The sequence below is a fragment of the Geotrypetes seraphini genome, chromosome 8, assembly GCF_902459505.1.
Source record: "Geotrypetes seraphini chromosome 8, aGeoSer1.1, whole genome shotgun sequence".
Taxonomy (NCBI): Eukaryota; Metazoa; Chordata; class Amphibia; order Gymnophiona; family Dermophiidae; genus Geotrypetes; species Geotrypetes seraphini.
The window spans coordinates 184,171,144-184,191,881 of record NC_047091.1 but is presented as its reverse complement, the minus strand read 5'-3'; the positions used below and the strand labels follow the sequence as shown (position 1 = coordinate 184,191,881).

Below are 20,738 nucleotides of genomic sequence, written 5' to 3'. Positions count from 1 at the left end.
CCCTGTCTATGCCCTAATGACCCAATTTTCTTATCTTGACCCTCGTAGGGATCCCACATGGGTATCCAATTTATTCTTAAAGTCTGGCACGCTGTCTGCCTCAATCACCTGCACTGGAAGCTTGTTCCAATGATCAACCACTCTGTGAAGAAATATTTTCTGGTGTCGCCATGAAATTTTCCGCCCCTGAGTTTGAACGGGTGCCCTCTTGTGGCCGAGGGTCCCTTGAGAAAGAAAATATCTTCCACTTCGACACGTCCCGTGAGGTACTTAAATGTTTCGATCATGTCTCCCCTCTCCCTATGTTCCTCGAGCGTGTAGAGCTGCAATTTGTTCAGTCTCTCTTCATACGAGAGACGTCAGCGCTGACATCGGGAAGACTTCCGTTCTGATCGGCTGTGTGCTGCGATCGGCAGTGGTGTACCAAGGGGGGGCGGAGAGGGCGGTCCGCCCCGGGTGCAGCCATAGGGGGAGAGGGGGTGCACAGCTGGCCAGGTCCCCTTACCTATGTGGCGCTTCCTCCTACTGACCGACAACAGGCCCAGTCCGACAAACCTCCCTGCCCTGTAGCCGCGAATCTAAATTACTTTCTTACAGGAGCTTCAATACTCCAGCTGCTGTAAGAAGGTAATTTAGATTCGCGACTACAGGGCAGGGAGGTTTGTCGGACCGGGCCTGTTCTGTTGTCAGTTGGGCAGGGTAGCGCCACAAAGGTAAGGGGCAGGGAGGGAGAAAGGGAGGAAAGGTGGAGTGGAGAGGAAAAGACGCTTAAGGTAAAACTGAGGGGGGAGAAGGACACTGAAAGCACTGGGGAAGACAAAGGGGTGGAGAAGGACGCTGAAAGGATATGGGGAAGATGGGGGGGAGAAGGATGCTGAAAGGACATGGGGAAGACAGGGGGGAGAAGGATGCTGAAAGGACATGGGGAAGACAAAGGGGGGAGAAGGATGCTGAAAGGACATGGGGAAGACGGGGGGAGAAGGATGCTGAAAGGACATGGGGAAGACGGGGGGAGAAGGACGCTGAAAGGACATGGGGAAGACAGAGGGGGGAGAAGGACACTGAAAGCACATGGGGAAGACAGAGGGAGGAGAAGGACACTGAAAGCACATGGGGTAGACAGGGGGGGAGAAGGACGCTGATAGGACATGGGGAAGATGGGGGGGAGAAGGACGCTGAAAGGACATGGGGAAGACATAGGGGGGAGAAGGATGCTGAAAGCACATGGGGAAGACAAAGGGGTGGAGAAGGACGCTGAAAGGACATGGGGAAGAAGATGGGGGGGAGAAGGATGCTGAAAGGACATGGGGAAGACAGGGGGGAGAAAGACGCTGAAAGGACATGGGGAAGACAAAGGGGGAGAAGGACATGGGGAAGACGGGGGGGGGAGAAGGACGCTGAAAGCACATGGGGAAGACAGAGGGGGGAGAAGGACACTGAAAGCACATGGGGTAGACAGGGGGGGAGAAGGACGCTGACAGGACATGGGGAAAATGGGGGGGAGAAAGACGCTGAAAGGACATGGGGAATACATAGGTGGAGAAGGACGCTGAAAGCACATGGGGAAGACAAAGGGGTGGAGAATGACGCTGAAAGGACATGGGGAAGACGGGGGGAGAAGGACGTTGAAAGGACATGGGGAAGACAGAGGGGGGAGAAGGACGCTGACAGGACATGGGGAAGATGGGGGGGAGAAGGACGCTGAAAGGAAATGGAGAAGAGAGAGTGGGGAGAAGACGCTGGTAGGGAAGAAGACAGATGGTAGACTATGGGGGGAACGGAGGGAAGAAGATGAGTGCCAGACCAATTTGGAAGGGGGGAGAAAGGGAGAGGCACAATAACAGAGCAAATGGAAGACGCAGAGAGAAGAGAGATAGTAGATGGAAGGAATTGAATGAGAACACGAGGAAAGCAGAAACCAGGCAACAGAGGTAGGAAAAAAATTATATTTCTTTTTTTTTTTTTGCTTTAGGATAAAGTAGTATATTAGTTGTGTTGATAAAAATTTATAAACATTAGAGGCTCTGGTAGAAACCCGTTTACAAAGTATGTATTCTTCCCAATTAATATTTCCAAATTAATAAAGTCTTTTTGCTTATTTGTAAATGGGTTTCTACCAGAGCCTTTAATTCAGTAGCATAATTAAATGAAATAACTATTTCTGTAGTTTATAGGGACGGGTGGGGACGGAGGGGATTCCTCGCGGGGATGGGTGGGGACGGAGGGATTCCTCGCGGGGACGGGTGGGATTTCTGTCCCCGCGCAACTCTCTAGTATATTGGCAAAATACTTTCTTACTTAGTCCTCCACTACTTATCGATGTCAGACTGGAGACAAGCCCATGTCCTGAGATGTATCCCAGTATTTGCATCAGAAAAATAACAAGGAGCCCACTCTATCCAGCAAAATAGAAATGATCCTCATGTCTGAATTAGAAACATGATCGACTCCATCCTTTTTATATCTTTTTGAAGGTGCAGCCTCCAGAACCACTAGACCTGCCCAGCATATTTTCACTATCTGTCTCCCTGCAGGATGCATCCAACCTCTTCCTAATGCTTTGTAGGCTGCTGCTACTACTTCTCAAGAGACAGGCTGTGGGGATACCCGAAGCGAGTTTGAATAGAGTGGAGGAGTAGCCTGATGGTTAGTGCAGTGGACTGTGATCCTGGGGAACCGGGTTCAATTCCCATTGCGTTGCTCCAGGGACAGATTGTGAGTCCATTAGGAATAATAATAATCAGTTTATATACCGCAGGGCCGTAAAGTTCTATGCGGTTTACAAAAAATTTAAAAAAATTACAATTAAGAGAAAAGTTAGATAAAATTAGAAAAAGTTAGATAACCAAATAATTAAAATAGTACTATAATGATCTAGATCAGGCGTGTCCAACCTGCGACCTGAAGGCCGCATGCGGCCCTGTGAAGTATTTTGTGTGGCCCTGGTCGAGGGTGATATAGTGTTTTCCTCTACTGCCCCCGGGTGTTTACCGTCTTGCCGGCTCCCTCCTTTGTCTTGCTGCAGCGTTTGCGCGGCCCCAGAAACATTTTTTTCGGCCAATGCGGCCGAACCCTTGATCTAGATGGTTCTTTACAAAGTCCTTACCAATTAACTGCCTAAGTGTTTTGTGAACAAATATGTCTTTAAATGTCTCCTAAATTCCACATAGGACTCAGAAAGCATAATCAGATGTTCCAAATCCTTACCCCATAACGCTGCTTGATATGACAAAAGATATTGATGATGTTTTTTAAATTTACAGCCTCTAACAGGTGGAAAAACAAAATTCAAATGCTAATTTCTCTTATGTCTATTGGTTGCAAAAGAGAAGAGCTCAATAATTCATTTGGGAGATAAACCAAACAGAGCCTTGAAGCAGAAGCAACCAAACTTGAATTTCACCTGCGCCTCCATTGGCAACCAATACAGTATTCGATAGGAGGGTGTTATGTGATCATATTTCTTCAACTCAAAGTACAGCGATGCCTTGGAATCTGAACTTAATAAGAACCCCGTTCCAGTTCCAAGACAATTTTTCCCATTGAAAATAATAGAAACTGGATTAATCCGTTCCTGGGTCCCACAAACTCAAATTTTAACAGTAAATATTAACAAATATTCCAAAGCAGAGTTCGGATTCTGGGGCAAAATTTACTACAAAAAAAGTTTGGATTCCAAAACGTTTGAGTTCTGGGGCGTTCGGATTCCAAGGTACCACTGTACCTGCATTTAATAATAAATAATAATAATAACAATTTATATACCGCAGGACCGTGAAGTTCTATGCGGTTTACAATGATTAGAAATGTTACAGATTGAATGGAATAAACAGACTTAGTGATTGATAGTTCTAAAGATCATTTGTTGAGGACTAAGATTGTATAGGTTGGTTTCCTAAGTATTTCAGGAACAGATGTGTTTTTAGGCGTTTCCTGAATTTCCTATAGGTAGTAGGCACGAGTAATTGTTCTAGGTCTTTACCCCATAGTGCTGCTTGATGTGAGAAAAGATATTGGTGATGACTTTTAAATTTACAACCTCTAACCGGTGGAGAAACAAAGTTCGGGTGAGAGCTTCGCTTGTGTCTGTTGGCTATGAAAGAGAAAAGGTCTGTTATATATTTAGGGGCTAAGCCATAAAGTACCTTGAAGCAAAAAACACCAAACTTGAATTTCACACGTGTCTCCATCGGCAGCCAGTGTAGAAGTCGGTAGGAGGGTGTTACGTGATCATACTTCTTCAGTCCACAAAGTAGTCTAACCGCTGCATTTTGAACTACAGTGGTACCTCGGTTTACGAGTGCACCAGTTTGCGAGTGTTTTGCAAGACGAGCAAAACATTCGCAAACTTGGTGCCTTGTAAACCGAGCTTGCCTCGCTGTACGAGCGCCCCCCCGGCGATCCGGCATCCCCCCCCCCGCTCGCATTGCCCCCCCCTCCACCGTGATCCTACTTCCCCCCCCCCCCCGAGCAGTCAATGACACCCTTTACCGACTTGGCACCAGTGCCGGTGCCCGAAGATCCTCCCTCTTCTGGCGCGGCCTGGGCTGGGCAGTGCATTGGAGATCCTCCTTCTTCTGGTCTGGGCTGGGCTGGACTGGCTTTGAGCATTTGCCCATGCTCAAAGCCTTCTGGTCTCGCTCTCAATCTTGGAGAGAGCGAGACCAGAAGGCTTTGAGCATGCGCAAATGCTCAAAGCCAGTCCAGCCCAGCCCAGCCCAGAAGAAGGAGGATCTCCGACGCATCGCCCAGCCGCGCCAGAAGAGGGAGGATCTTCGGGCACCGGCACTGGTGCCAAGTCAGGTAAAGGGTGTCATTGACTGCTCGGGAGGGGGGAAAGTAGGATCGCGGTGGAGGGGGGGCAACGCGAGCGGGGGGGATGCCGGTTCGCAGGGGGGGGAAGCTGGATTGCGGGGAGGGGTTTGGAACAGCGTCGGATTCCTCAAGGGGAGGGAGAATGGAGCAGCGCCGGTAGCCTCGTGGAGGGGGGGGAGGAGGTGGAACCAATCAAAGCAGTTTCCCTTACTTCCTATGGGGAAACTTGCTTTGATAAACGAGCAATTTGGTTTACGAGCATGCCTCTGGAACGAATTATGCTCGTAAACCAAGGTTCCACTGTAGTTGCAATCACCGCATATTCTTCTGGGGGACTGCCAAATAGGCTATGTTACAATAATTGAGTTGACTCAGGATAAGGGATTGTACCAGAATTCGAAATGATGAGACATCGAAGTAAGCTCTGATGGACCGAAGCTTCCAGAGGGTGAGAAAGACTTTTCTAATCAAGGAGTCTACCTGGTCTTTCATGGTCAGGCTCCGGTCCAGTGTTACTCACAATAATGTGTACAGTGCTGTGTGCATTTAATAGCGCTATAGAAATGATTAATAGTAGTAATAGAAGACTAGATGTACTACCCAAAGGATTTTTCTGACCTCCCGACTGACTTAACAGTTTCCCACCTTCACTGGCTAGGAAGAATTTTGAAGTACTTTCTGGAAAATCCTTCTCTTTTCCAGGCCCAATCTCAGAGATCCATCTCCCCGTTGATGGCCTAACGAAGAGGCCTAAGGGTTTTGCTTTTGTGACCTTTATGATGCCAGAGCATGCTGTGAAAGCCTTTGCTGAGGCGGATGGACAAGTGTTTCAGGTAAAGAAGTTGGGATGGAATTTCATAAAACAAGTTTGCCATTTCATCACTAGTGGTTTGATATCTTGTAACGGTTATACTAGTCAAGTCTCATTTCCCTACCTGTGACTTTCTGTTTTTATTTATTTTTAATTTATTATAAATAGCCTTGATTATTCATTAGAATAAATTAAAAATGGCCCCCACACATCCTTAAATTTATTATAGTAACCTTTTTGAACTGCCAACGCTCTTTCCATTTTAAACATGACATACTGAATTCCACCATTCTTACATGTGGATGGGGGGGGGGTTTGGATTTCTATTAATAATATATATGAATGATAAGATATTATATTCATGTGGTATATTTTTTTTGTTGTATTTGGAAGCGGGAGAGGGTGGGGGTTATATATTTTTGTTGTATGATATGGTAGATTTTCAAGTGATATTGTATTCTAATTGTTTGATATTTACTGTACACTTGTTGTGAATTATAAAATGAATAAAGAATTTAAACAGAAAAAAAAATAAAATAAACAGCCTTGATTGCACCTCAACAAAGGCGGTAGATCAAGTTCAATAAATGATAAATGCTTTGCAGAAGAATGCAGCTCCAAACTCGAGCTCTTATGTATTTTTGCAGGAGTGGGAAAGTGTTTAGAAAAGTAAGCACCAGAGGGGGCGTCACGTGCCTGCAAATAAGATGGCCGCTTAGTGCTTCGTCTCCGCTGCAGCCTCGCCGATTTAACATTTTTTCAGCCCGAAAAAGCGCACGTTGCAACCACAAATCACTACCGGTACGTTCAGAGATGGCCAGCAAATCTAGCAAGACCGACTCCGCTCCCACCACGAGCTCAGCCACGACGCACCCGGCTCCCAAACGGTCCAAACATGAACCGCCGTCTCCCGGTAAGGCCCCGACCTCTGACTCCGCTGATAATGGAGCCTCGATCGCGCGCGACTTGCAAGTCCTGCGCGAACTTATGCAGGAAAACCTGGCTGCAACCGCAGACATTAAGTCTGAAATGACCACTATAGTTGTGCAGTTAAAACAACACAATGCCCGATTAGAACTCGTTGAAGAACGTTTGGCAGCCCATGATTCCCAGTACAGGGACATTAACCGAGACCTGCAAAAACTCACTGTTCTTCAATCAGATATGGAGGATTTATCTAATCGTATGCGCCGAAGCAATGTGCGCCTCATAGGCCTCCCTGAATCTAAAGAGGGGAAAGATATGCTTCAATTTTTACATTCTTTCATTCCTGACATCCTTAACCTCCATTTCTCTCCCCCTCTGGAAATTGAAAGAGCGCACAGGGTCCCATCAGGTCCTCCATCACCCTCTAAACCTCCACGTCCCATTGTTTTCAAGCTTCTACGGTACCCACAAGCCCTTCAAATATTACAAGCTGCAAAATCTGCTCAGAATCTTTCAGTGGATGGTAAAAGGATCCTATTTGTCCCTGACGTCTCCAAAGCCACCGCTCAAAGAAGAAAGGCCTTCCTATCTATGCGACCTCAGCTCAGGAGCATTGGAGCACAATATGGGCTCTATTACCCCGCCAGGATGCGTATAACCTACCATAACACTACTAAAAATTTTGATTCTCCGACGGATCTCCAAAAATACCTTGATGACTCAGTGGGAGCTATGTCTTGATTCATAGGCTCTACCTTTCTCTGTATGCGCAGGCTCTGAAAGGGCTGAATCTGATTCTTTTCATGGTTTTCTAGGGGCGAGCGATGGAGCGGTTCACTGAGCTCCTCTTAACAGCATGCGACCCCATTTCTTGTGCTTTGTTTGTTTTATCATACTAGTTCATTGCAAACATGAGTCCGTCACTTCCCCCTTACACTCTCTCCCTCACTTGGCTCATTGGTGTGATTACCTTTCTCCTTTTCTGCATATATTGAACTTGACCGCTCTCAGCTTATTATGGTCTACACTCAGGTCCTTCTCTATACATGGCTAACCTGAATATTATATCTCTGAATGTTAAAGGGATAAATAACCCAATTAAAAGGAAGAAAATTCTGCACTACCTTAAGCATCTCAATGCTGATATTTGTATGCTCCAAGAAACTCATCTCTCCTCCGAAGAGGCACAGAAGATGTCTGGTGGCTGGGTCCAACATTGCTTTTCTGCACCGGCTCAAGGAAAGAAAAATGGTGTTATTACCCTCTTGAAAAGATCTCTAAATTTCCAGCTTTCGTCTCATAAATTTGATCCTGCTGGCAGATGGTCCTATGTTGAGGGCTCTATAGCAGGTCAACCTCTGAATCTCTTCAACATCTACGCCCCCAACACTGATGACTCCGCGTTCTTCCAATCATTTCATACGATCAGCACAACTTCACTGTCATCCCACACCATATTTGCAGGGGATTTCAATTTCCCCATCGACCCCTTCATTGACAGATCCTCCACCTGCCGCCCAGCTAAACTGGGAGTCCGCTCTGCGCTTCGCCGATTAATGGATTCATTTGGATGGATTGACTTCTGGAGAATTTTACATCCTACTACTAGGGACTATACCTTTTACTCTGCTCCTCATAAATCTCACTCAAGGATTGATTACATATTGGGCTCTAAAGACCTGATGAGTCTAGTTTCTTCTGCAAAAATACATGACATCACTATATCGGATCATGCAGCTGTATCCTGTACTATTCAATGGTCTGCTTATCCTTCTTCTCGTCACTGGCGCCTCAACAATTTTCTTTTACAAGACGAGACTTTCCTCTCACACATCAGGACTGAATCGCAAGCTTTCTTCGACACAAATACTTCTTCAGTTTCGGACTTTTCCCTTGTTTGGGAATCCTATAAAGCCTGGCTCAGAGGAGAAATCATCAGCTACTCAGCCTTTCAACTCAAACAACGCAAATCTACTTTGAACCAATTGGAATCAGACATTCATACATACGAGACACAGCTTTACCATCGCCATGATCCTTCCCTATACAAAACACTGCAATCACTGAAGTTCCAGTACAACGAAATCTTCAGCTCAATGGCCTCAGCATCCATATTTAGAAGATCCGCTACTTACTATTCTTCTTCTAATAAATCGGGCCGTCTCCTTGCTAATTATCTCAAAGGTCGGCGCACCAAACAAAGGATCTCTCACATCAAATCCCCTAATGGTCTCCTGCGCACCTCTACCCAAGATATCCTTGAGGAATTCCGCATTTTCTACAATCAACTCTACTCCTCTGAGTCTTCCTCTGATGATAACTCCATATCGGACTTTCTTTGCTCTCTCAAATTACCCACCCTCTCAGCTCTTCAACAACAACCCTTACAACAGCCAATATCTACAGAAGAAATTCTCCATGCCATCTCCTCCATGCCCTCTGCTAAGACTCCCGGTCCTGATGGCTTGACTTCTGAATTCTTCAAATCGTTCTCCTCCTTCCTGTCACCATATCTACTATCATACTATCATGGTCTGATGTCCACCTCAGCTAACCTTCATCGATTTCTTGAAGCCAACATTATTGTTCTGCCCAAACCAGACAGAGACCCCCAGCTCGTTAAGAACTATCGTCCTATTTCCCTACTCAACCTGGACTATAAAATCTTCACCAAAATATTAGTGTTTCGACTAGAGAAAGTTATGCCTGCTTTGATTCACAGGGACCAAGTTGGTTTTATGAAGGGTCGATATGGGGCAGATAATACCAGATTGTTATGTCATGTGCTCCATTCCACCTCGTCAAACCCTGACCCAACCATTCTCGTTTCTCTTGATGCCGAGAAGGCGTTCGACAGGGTGGAATGGAAATACTTATTTGCTGTTCTGTCTGCATTTGGATTACCTCCTATGTTTATCCACATGATCTCCCTTCTCTACAATAACCCTACTGCTAGACTAATTGTTAATGATACTGCCTCCTCCCCCTTTACACTACACAGAGGCACAAGACAAGGATGCCCCATATCCCCTTTATTGTTTAATCTAGCCTTGGAGCCCCTTCTTGTAGCTATTAGGCAATCCTTAGATATCAAGGGAGTATCTATATCCAACAACGAATTCAAAATCTCCGCTTATGCTGACGACGTCCTATTATATCTCTCTGACCCAGAACCCTCCTTAACTTCCCTAATTCGCTTGATCTCCTCCTTCTCTCTGATCTCGGGATACAAAATCAACTGGGACAAAACGGAAATTATGCCTCTTAATGATTCGTGTATCCCTTTCAATATCTCCTCTCAGCCCTTCAAGTGGGTCCCCTCTGGAATTAAATACTTAGGTTTACCATTTGATAGAGATCTTCGATCATCTATGCAATTAATCTCCTCTAAACTATTTACACAACTAACCACCACTCTCTCTAAATGGTCTCCCCTACACCTCTCATGGTGGGGTCGATTGGACACTTTAAAAATGATGGTAGTCCCTAAAATTACTTATATTTTCAACATGTTCCCATTATTGTTCCCACCGTCTACATACAAACATTTGGAATCAAAAATGTCTCACTTCCTGTGGAATAACAAACCCCACAGAATCTCACTTCAAAAATTAAAAGCTTCTTCTCAACAGGGTGGTGTTAACTTCCCAGATCTTCACTGCTACCATAAGGCCTTTCTCTTGAGGCAGGGTGCTGAGTGGCTTTCCTCCCCTCTATCTTCGGACATACCCAACTGGTTAAGACTTGAATCCTCTCTCATGAGCCCCTTCCCTCTTTTTCGCTTGATGGGCACTAGGAACATACCCAACCTTCTTAACCATCCCATCATATCCACGACCCACAAAGTCCTTGCTGACCTTGACGCACGACTTGATATCCCCTGGAATCAATCCTCACTTTGTCCTATTTGGCATAATAAGCTGATTTTAATAGATAAGAAGCATATATCATGGCCCTCCTGGTTTCATCTAGGTATCTGGGATATCGGTTCCTTATGTCAACCAAATGGATCCTTACTCACGTTCCAAGAGCTGATGAGTTCCTTCTCTGTCAATGCTTCCCACTTTTACAGATGGCTTCAACTTCGATCCTCACTCAAAAAATCAGGTCTATATCCGATCTTACACACTACTGCTCCCTCCCTATTCACTCTCTCACACCAATTTCTATCCCTAGGTCACTCTGCCTCACACTTTTACAAATTACTTAAATCGTTCCTACCTGTCCCCCTAACTCAATTACAATCCTCATGGGAGAATGACCTGGGTACCCCCATATCCGAAGAAGCTTGGTCTCACATATATTTTTCCACTTCTCACACATCTCGTTCAGCCTCGAATCTTCAACATATGTTCTTCCTACTTCATAGAGCGCCCTGGACTCCACTCAAATCCCATAAGATTAACCCCGCTTATTCTGACCAGTGCTGGACTTGCCACTCAGAGGTGGGCTCTCTCAAGCATCTTCTCTTCTCTTGTCCAACTATTTCCTCATTTTGGTCCTCCCTCTGGGATACTGTATGTTCCATCTTCCACATAAATATCCCTCTGACATATCAAATGTTACTTTTGAAATCCTTTTCTGTTTCCACCCTAATCTCTGACTCAGATGCTTTTCTATTTGACTTGTTGCTATCCCTAGCCTTGAAAGTTCTTCTTACATGCTGGAAGGACCTGTCTCAAGCCTCTTGCTCTCAATGGTGGAACCTAGTATGTCTTACGTACCGAACTGAAGCCTATTTGGCCAAAACTTCTAACAAATCTCTGAATTTTCAGCAGAAATGGTCCTTATTAAGGTCCTATTTACATACCACTTCTCACCAATAGGACAGCTACTTGCTTCCACCATTCACACCATCCACATATACTTTCCTGTTTCTCACTTCTTACTCCTCCTCCCTCCCTCCTCCCCTTGTCATTACATTCTTTTCCACTGTTCTCATGCTTGCACACACATGGATGGACATCCAATTTTGTTATACACAATTTGTTTGGATGATTGATATTATTAATTGTTTAATTGCGCTCACTATGCTGAACCACTTAGAAAGCTAATTGTTTAACGTTGAGCATATCTAATGCTATTCACTTCATGTGTTTGTTCCTTCCTTGTTCTGTATTTTATAAAAAACTAATAAACAAACCTTGACTAAAAAAAAAAAAAGAAAAGTAAGCACCAGCTACAATCTTGAGGATCTGTGGCAAAAAAATAAGGTTTTCCTTTATCATCTTTTATTTCCTCTCTTGATGGGTTGTTTTTTTTAACCTTTGTCCTCTATCAGTTGTGGGACCATTGACATGGAGGTGGTATTGCCTGTTGTCAGGCCCGGGCTGAGATCAGGTGTCGGGTTTTAGATAAGTAGAGAAAGTGGCACCTGTGAGTATTTCACTCCTGACTGAACATCCTTCATCACCTCAGGGAGATTCTGGTAATAACCTACAAAGTACAGAAAAGAACTATTCATTTAAATTTTTCCCTTTGAGGATAAAGTTTCATTGGAACTTACTTACAAGTTGACTTCTTTCAGGGGCAAAGGAACTTCTTATAAGTTTGGGGGAGGTGATAAGATAGGCTGCAGATATTATCATATACACACAAATTCTCGCAATAAGCAAAAGGCAGCTCACATAAAAATAACATTGTACAGCATATTGGGCTACAAAGGATAGCATTCATATGAAATAGCAAGCTGATGTTCTTTTGGGTCTGACTCCTCTCCTCTCTTCTCTTCTCTTATGCCATCCGGCATGTCACTTATATACTTTATTTCGGTAGCCTAGAGTACCTCCTAGTTACTCACTTCTCATTGGTTTGTCACATATGCCATTTTTATCCCAGGACAAGCAGGCAGCATATTCTTAACACATGGGTGACGTCACCGACGGAGCCCTCGGTACGGACCTTTTTAACTAGAAGTTTCTAGTTGGCCGCACCGCGCGTGCGCGAGTGCCTTCCCGCCCGACGGAGGAGTGCGTGGTCCCCAGTTTCTTCGTTTCCGCGGAGCGAAGAAGACGCGTGTGTTTTTTCAACGACCGTTGAAACCACTTTTTTGCCTTCCCGCTCGCGCTTTTTTTCCTTATTTTTTCTTCCTTATCTTCGGGTTTATTTTTTCTTTGATTTGCAAAAAAAAAAAAAAAAAAACTTTGCTTTTTCCCTTTTTCTTTCGTTTTGCCCCGGCGGGGCCTGTTGCCAGTATACAGGCCTCGGGCTTCGATTTTGCGGAGGCTATCTTCCCCTTCATGCCCCCGCAGGTCGGTTTTAAGAAGTGCCAGCGGTGTGCACGCCCGATCTCCTTAACTGACCCACACAATTGGTGTTTGCAGTGTCTGGGTCCGGAGCATCGGGCGGATTCCTGCACCCGCTGTGCCACTCTTAAAAAGAGAACTCTTAAAAACCGAAGAATCCAACAAACTCTTCTCTTCGGTACCGAGTCGGCGATGGACTCCTCACCTTCAACGGCGGTACCTCAAAAATCGGCACCGTCGACCTCGACACCGACCGACCCCGCATCGGCGCCGCTGGCGCCAGGTAAGCCGGCTAAGAAGCCTTCCTCTTCCCTCGAGCGCCCTCCAGCTACGGTGGCGACACCGTCCTTACCGGCATCACACCGGTCCCGCAAACGCTCCGCCCCGATCTCGGTGAGTGCCTCTTCATCGGCCTCCTCATCGCCGGGGCGTGGAGCGGCATCTAAGGAACCGAAGAAAAAGAAAGCGGTTCCGATGCCACCCCTCGATGACCGTATTTCGGCCATCTTAAAGGCTCAACTCCAGGAGCAGTTGAAGAAGCAACTTGAACAACTGTTGCCCACTATCCTGGCACCGCTCCTTCCGGTACCAGACCGGCCCGAGCCCCGTACCGAGCCCCCGGTGTCCACCCCTTCGGTACCGGTGAACACCTCCATGCCGATCCTTTCGGCCCAACAACTTCAGGGCGATCCGGTGGTTCATTCTCAGGCCACATTGGACCCTCCTCGGCACCAGGCGGTACGGCACTCTTCTCGGGACCGAGATAGACGCCGGTCTTCCTCCCCTGGTACCGTTTCGGTGCGCTCTGGAAAGTCTTTGTCCAAGACTCGCCATACCGCGCCCTCCACCCCGGTGTCTCGACATGCACCAGAGGTCAGGGACCCTGACTTATGGGAGGACACTCCTCTCGGTACCGAGGAGGATCCCTCCTCATCTGACGAGGAACCATCGGCACCCGATGCCACCTCCAAACCAGAGCAGTCCTCTTTTTCTAAATTTCTGAGAGAAATGTCTGCTGCCCTGTCACTTCCTCTAGAATCTGACTCAAAAAAGTCTCAAGCCTTTCTAGAGGCCTTAGACTTTGAGCAACCTCCTAAGGAGTTCCTCAAGCTTCCCGTGCATGACATCCTACGGGAAACGTTCTATAAAAACTTGGAGAATCCCCTCACGGTACCGGGAGCCCCCCGTAAACTGGACAACCTTTACCGTGTCATTCCTATTCCTGGATTCGACAAATCCCAATTGCCCCATGAGTCCCTTCTGGTGGAATCCACCTTAAAGAAGACTCAGGGCTCCAGTGTCTATGCCTCTACCCCTCCTGGCAGAGAAGGTAAGACCATGGACAAGTTTGGCAAGAGACTTTACCAGAATGCCATGCTTGCCAACAGGGCAAACAACTATTCCTTCCATTTTTCTTTCTATCTGAAACATTTGGTCCAACAACTGTCTGCCCTCCAGAAGTACCTTCCTGAGCGCAAGGTCCCGTTATTCCAACAACACATCTCTGGTCTCCTCCAGATGCGAAAATATATGGTCCGCTCAATATACGACTCCTTCGAGCTCACCTCTCGGGCCTCTGCCATGGCCGTAGCCATGCGTCGATTAGCCTGGCTCAGAGTCTCCGACCTGGACATCAACCACCAGGATCGTTTGGCAAACGCCCCCTGTCTCGGGGATGAACTCTTTGGAGAGTCACTGGATTCCACCACCCAGAAACTCTCGGCCCATGAGACCAGGTGGGACACCCTAATCAAGCCGAAAAAGAAGGCTCCGCCTGCTCGACCCTATCGGCCTCAATCATCTTACCAACGGAGGTTCTCAGCCAGGCCACTCAATCCGCCTCCTCAACAATCTCGACGGCCCCGGCAACAGCAGCACCATGCCCAGGCTCGATCTCAGGCCACTCAACCCTCTAAGCCTTCTCAGCCTGCTAAACAATCTCAGCCCTTTTGACTCTTCTCTCCAGGGCATAGCCAGTCATCCACCCTCGCTGCCTCTTCCACAGCCTATAGGGGGTCGTCTCACCATTTTCTCAAGCCGTTGGGAAGTCATCACGTCAGACCAGTGGGTCCTCAACATCATCCGCCACGGCTACTCTCTCAACTTCCAGACTCTTCCACCAGACAACCTTCCCGTAGAGTCTGCTTCTCACTCCTCTCAAACCCCCCTCCTCCTGAGGGAGGTTCAATCCCTCCTCCTTCTCAATGCCATCGAAGAAGTACCTCCAGATCAAAGGGGTCAGGGATTCTACTCCCGCTACTTCCTTGTACCCAAAAAGACGGGAGACCTCCGTCCCATTCTCGATCTCAGGGACCTCAACAAGTGTCTGGTCAAGGAAAAGTTCAGGATGCTCTCCCTTGCCACACTTTACCCTCTTCTTTCTCAAAACGACTGGCTATGTTCCCTGGACCTCAAAGAGGCCTACACTCACATCTCCATCCATCAGAACTCTCGCCGCTACCTGCGGTTCCAGGTACTACACCACCACTACCAGTACAAAGTACTACCATTTGGCCTCGCTTCCTCCCCCAGAGTCTTCACCAAATGCCTGATAGTGGTGGCGGCCTTCCTCAGGTCTCACAACCTCCAGGTGTTCCCCTACTTGGACGATTGGTTGGTGAAAGCACCTTCATCTCAACTCGTGCTACAAGCTACTCATCACACCATCTCTCTCCTCCACCTCCTGGGGTTCGAGATCAACTACCCCAAGTCGCACCTGCTTCCCACCCAGCGACTTCAATTCATCGGAGCAGTCCTGGACACCACGCTGATGAGGGCCTTTCTCCCCTCAGATCGCAAGCAGACCCTGCTCCATCTCTGCCGTCAGGTACTCATGCATCCCTCCATTCCTGCCCGCCAGATGATGGTCCTCCTGGGTCACATGGCCTCGACGGTGCATGTCCTTCCTCTGGCGCGACTCCACCTCAGGACACCTCAATGGACTCTCGCCAACCAATGGTCACAGACTACAGATCTTCTTTCTCATCCCATCTCTGTGACATCATCTCTTCAGCAATCTCTCCAATGGTGGTTGAACTCCTCAAATCTTTCCAGGGGTCTACTCTTTCATCTGCCCCCTCACTCTATGATCATCACCACCGATGCGTCCCCCTACGCATGGGGAGCTCACCTAGGCGACCTACGCACCCAGGGACTTTGGACCCCACAGGAGCGTCGTCATCACATAAATTTCCTGGAACTCAGAGCCATGTTCTACGCCCTCAAGGCTTTCCAACATCTTCTCTGCCCTCAAGTCCTCCTCCTGTGCACAGACAATCAAGTCGCCATGTACTACATAAACAAGCAGGGCGGCACCGGATCTCGCCCCCTTTGTTTGGAGGCTCTGCGCATCTGGACCTGGGCCACGGCCCGCAATCTCTTCCTCAGGGCGGTCTATATCCAGGGCGAACAGAACTCTCTGGCCGACAATCTCAGCCGCATCCTTCAACCTCACGAGTGGACGTTGGACCCTCCGACTCTGCTCTCCATCTTTGCTCGATGGGGCACTCCGCAGGTGGACCTCTTTGCAGCACCTCACAACCATCAGCTGCCCCACTTCTGTTCCAGAATCTTTTCTCCTCACCGTCTGGCACCGGATGCATTCCTGCTCGACTGGAGGAATCGGTTCCTCTATGCCTTCCCTCCACTTCCTCTGATGTTGCGGACCTTGTCCAAACTCCGCAAGGACAACGCCACCATGATTCTCATCGCCCCTCGGTGGCCTCGTCAACACTGGTTCTCCCTCCTGCTCCAACTCAGCTCCAGGGAGCCCATTCCTCTTCCTGTGTTTCCTACTCTGCTTACACAGCAGCATCAGTCTCTACTGCATCCCAATCTGTCTTCCCTCCACCTGACAGCTTGGTTTCTCTCGGGCTGACCTCTCCGGAGAATCTATCTCAACCGGTCCGCCTCATTTTGGACGCCTCCAGGAAACCGGCCACTCTCCAATGTTACCATCAGAAGTGGACCAGATTCTCCTCGTGGTGTCTCCGGCATCATCAAGAACCCACCTCTTTGGCGGTGGAAACTGTCTTGGAATATTTGCTCTCGCTGTCCAACGCTGGCCTCAAAACCACCTCCATCAGAGTCCACCTCAGCGCCATCACTGCGTTTCACGAGCCTATTCTCGGAAAACCCCTCACGGCTCATCCTCTGGTTTCCAGATTTATGAGAGGGCTCTTCAACATCAAACCGCCTCTCAAGCCTCCTCCTGTCGTCTGGGACCTGAATGTGGTTCTCTCAGCTCTCATGAAACCTCCGTTTGAGCCTCTTGCCACAACTTCACTCAGGCTTCTTACCTGGAAGGTGCTTTTCCTAATTGCCATCACCTCTGCCAGGAGGGTTAGCGAACTGCATGCACTGGTTGCCGACCCACCTTTCACTGTTTTTCACCATGACAAGGTTGTTCTGCGTACCCACCCTAAATTCCTTCCCAAGGTGGTCTCAGCTTTTCACCTCAACCAGTCCATTGTGCTGCCCGTCTTCTTCCCTAAGCCTCACTCGCATCCTGGGGAACAGGCATTGCACACGCTGGATTGTAAGCGTGCCCTTGCTTACTATCTTGATCGTACCAGAGCTCACCGAACAGCCCCTCAGCTCTTTTTGTCTTTCGACCCCAACCGTTTGGGTCGTCCTGTCTCCAAACGGACACTTTCAAATTGGCTTGCTGCCTGTATTGCTTTCTGCTACGCTCGGGCCGGTCTCTCACTGGAAGGTGCTGTCACGGCCCACAGGGTCAGAGCTATGGCTGCTTCTGTGGCTTTCCTCCGTTCCACACCCATAGAGGAAATCTGCAAGGCTGCCACTTGGTCCTCAGTTCACACGTTCACTACTCACTACTGTCTGGATGCGTTCTCCAGACGGGATGGACACTTCGGCCAATCTGTGTTACAAAATTTATTTTCCTAATGGCCAACCATCCCCCCTCCCTCTTTGTTAGCTTGGAGGTCACCCATGTGTTAAGAATATGCTGCCTGCTTGTCCTGGGATAAAGCATAGTTACTTACCGTAACAGGTGTTATCCAGGGACAGCAGGCAGATATTCTTACGTCCCACCCACCTCCCCGGGTTGGCTTCTTAGCTGGCTTATACTAACTGGGGACCACGCACTCCTCCGTCGGGCGGGAAGGCACTCGCGCACGCGCGGTGCGGCCAACTAGAAACTTCTAGTTAAAAAGGTCCGTACCGAGGGCTCCGTCGGTGACGTCACCCATGTGTTAAGAATATCTGCCTGCTGTCCCTGGATAACACCTGTTACGGTAAGTAACTGTGCTTTATTGGCTGAATGGTCTATACACTTATCATGGAGCCATGCTGAAACGTGGCATCATCTAGTGCCAAAACTGACTTTTACTAATTCCCCTGACACTGCATTCCTAATACTAAGGCAATAATTTCTGAGAACAGAACACCCCTCCTTTCCTGAGCCAAATCGTAGTTCTGTTTGTTCTTTGGTAGTACGTTCTATCTTGGTGCTTGAGTTTATCAATGATGTCACAGTCAGCAGACCTCTGCCAGTCACTAGAGCAAAGGTGAATCTCTCGCAGACAAAGAGAAATATGAATGTCCAGAAGCATGAATTCATAAGCACAATGTCTCATTTAGAAATATAACTTTTTGGGGTCTCATGGGGGTGTCTTCCGCCTACAATATATGCAGGTCTCAGGGGTCTCTGCCTACATTTTCATGCAGGTCTTATCTAGATTCTCCTAAGAAGGGACAAAAAAACAAGCTCCACCTCTTGCCTCCAAGCTGTGTAGGATGAAATATTGGTGGGGCCAAGCCTTGGTGGTGCTCGCTGTTCCACTGACCAATGCCTACCTTAGAATGATTGCATTAAATGCTGAAATCTAGTTTGTATGGAAACTGTCTCAGTGTATCAGGTGAAATGTACATGTAAAATCTTGGGAAAAAAACATGTTGTAAATGGAAAAAAGTATAGCTATTTTACATTGAAAACTTTTGATCACAATTAATGAATTGCCTCATAAAAAATTTTGACTGCAGTTATTGCTTGATCCTTTTCATCCCCATAGGGCAGAATGCTTCATTTATTGCCCTCCACAATAAAGAAAGAAATGGAGGAGAAGGAACCTAATCTTCTGGGATGTTCTGACTTCAAGAAACAGAAGATGGCCAAGGACAAAGCGAAAAGCAGCAGGTATAGACAAAAGAGGGCTTTGGACAGGGCAGAAGGTTGTATGCTCTTTGTTCTGTGATTTGGGATTGTTCTTTGTTTCTGGGGCTCTGCTCTTACATCAGAAAGTCCACACACCAGTGAGGGAGTGTTAATTTTATGGTACAGGAGGTTCCTGAGTTACAGATGCTCGACTTAAGTACGGCTCGTACTTAAGAATGCAGTTGCGGCTTCATTTGAGTTCACTGAGCAGTATTTCCAGTGGCCTAGACTCCTATACTTCTCCTGTAGCAGATTCAGGAATGACGCATGGCCACATTAAGGACAGTGTGTGGTTGTGCATGCTGTACCTGAGGGAACACTGGTAGGGACAGTTGGCCCTTTTGTCAGCTGGGAGCAGAATCTTAAAATCTACAAGTACTGCGTTAACATGCAAATCCGACTTAAGAACGGTTTTAAAAACGTAATTCGTTCTTAACCCAGGGACCGCATGTATAGGAATAATCAAGCCATTGTGACATCACTGCTGAGGTTGGCTCTTAGGCATTGGTGGAATGAGACATTGTGACATCACAATAAGCTCTGGAATGTTGCTACTCCTTGGGATCTTGCCTGGGTTAGCCACTGTTAGAAACAGGCAACTCTTTTGTGAGTCAAATACAGGCAGTTCCTGAGTTACAGACGTCCAACTTCAGTATGACTCGTACTCAGGAACACGGTTGCGACTATTTGAGTTCACTGAGCAGTATTTCCGGTGGCCTAGGCTCCTATACTTCTCCTGTAGCAGATTCAGAAATGTTGCATAGCCACATTAAGAATAGTGTGTGGTTGTTTATGCTGTACCTTAGAGGGAACCCTGGTAGGGATAGTTGGCCCTTTTCGTCTGCTGGGAGCAGAATCTTAAAATCTACAAGTTCTGAGTTACATACAAATCCGACTTAAGAACAGCTTTAAAAACATGACTCATTCTTATCCCAAGGACTGTGGCTGTACATTTGAGGTGCCAGACCCATTTTTGCTGTTGAGAGTGCTGCTTAAATTTTGCTCACTGTCCCCAGGTGAGCCAGAACCAAGATGGCGCCACCTGAGAAGCAGCGTGGGCTGAAACTCTCAGGAGCTTCTCCCGGGCTGATCAACTGGAGGCCACCATCAAGGCTGACCTCTTAACTAGGAGTAAAAGAGGGAAGACATGGAAAGTATTTGGGATGAAAGCAGAACAGGACACGCAGGCAAATAGTGTCTGTGCATGGGAGCTGAAAACGTTAGGAGTTAGTACAGGTTCTGCTGTTGAGACTGTTTATTCCTTCAGTAGCTCCATAATGGCTGAGGGAGAGAGTTACGGTAAGAGTGACTGAGACTCTATGGGGGATTGAGAAAATAAATACCCCCCTCCCTGTTTTACTAAGCTGCTGTAGAGGTTTCTACTGCAGCTCGGAGTGCTAAATGCTCTGTTTAGATGCTCATAGGGATTCTGTGAATGTCGGAGCCTGTTCCCACAAGATTTAAGGTTCCAGACAATTGATATATACTTTTTTTTAACTTTCTTCCTTTTTCAGCTCCCATAACTGGAACACACTTTTCATGGGAACCAATGCTGTGGCAGATGCGATAGCACAGAGGTACAGCACAACCAAAAGCCAAGTGCTGGATCACGTGAGTACTGCGAGATCTGCTCTCGGTCTAGGTTTACTGCGCAATATGTTTCGAACAAAAAATGCGTCCCTATGTGGTTCCAATCTGCGCCCTTACCTGTGAGATTGCACTGTATACATAAAGACAGAGTCATTTTGGAAAAATCCATTTC

At 47.3% G+C, this 20,738-nt stretch overlaps 1 protein-coding gene across 2 annotated transcripts in view; it reads left to right on the top strand.

Annotated features, from left to right (window-relative positions):
• RBM19 (RNA binding motif protein 19) overlaps positions 1-20,738 on the top strand; it is a 285,015-nt gene that overhangs the window by 69,781 nt on the left and 194,496 nt on the right. For both annotated transcript variants that reach the window (XM_033955717.1, XM_033955718.1), the window contains exons 11-13: positions 5,518-5,648; positions 18,834-18,958; positions 20,491-20,587. In XM_033955717.1, coding sequence (XP_033811608.1) covers positions 5,518-5,648; positions 18,834-18,958; positions 20,491-20,587 — 353 coding nt within the window. The remainder of the gene's footprint in view (positions 1-5,517; positions 5,649-18,833; positions 18,959-20,490; positions 20,588-20,738) is intronic.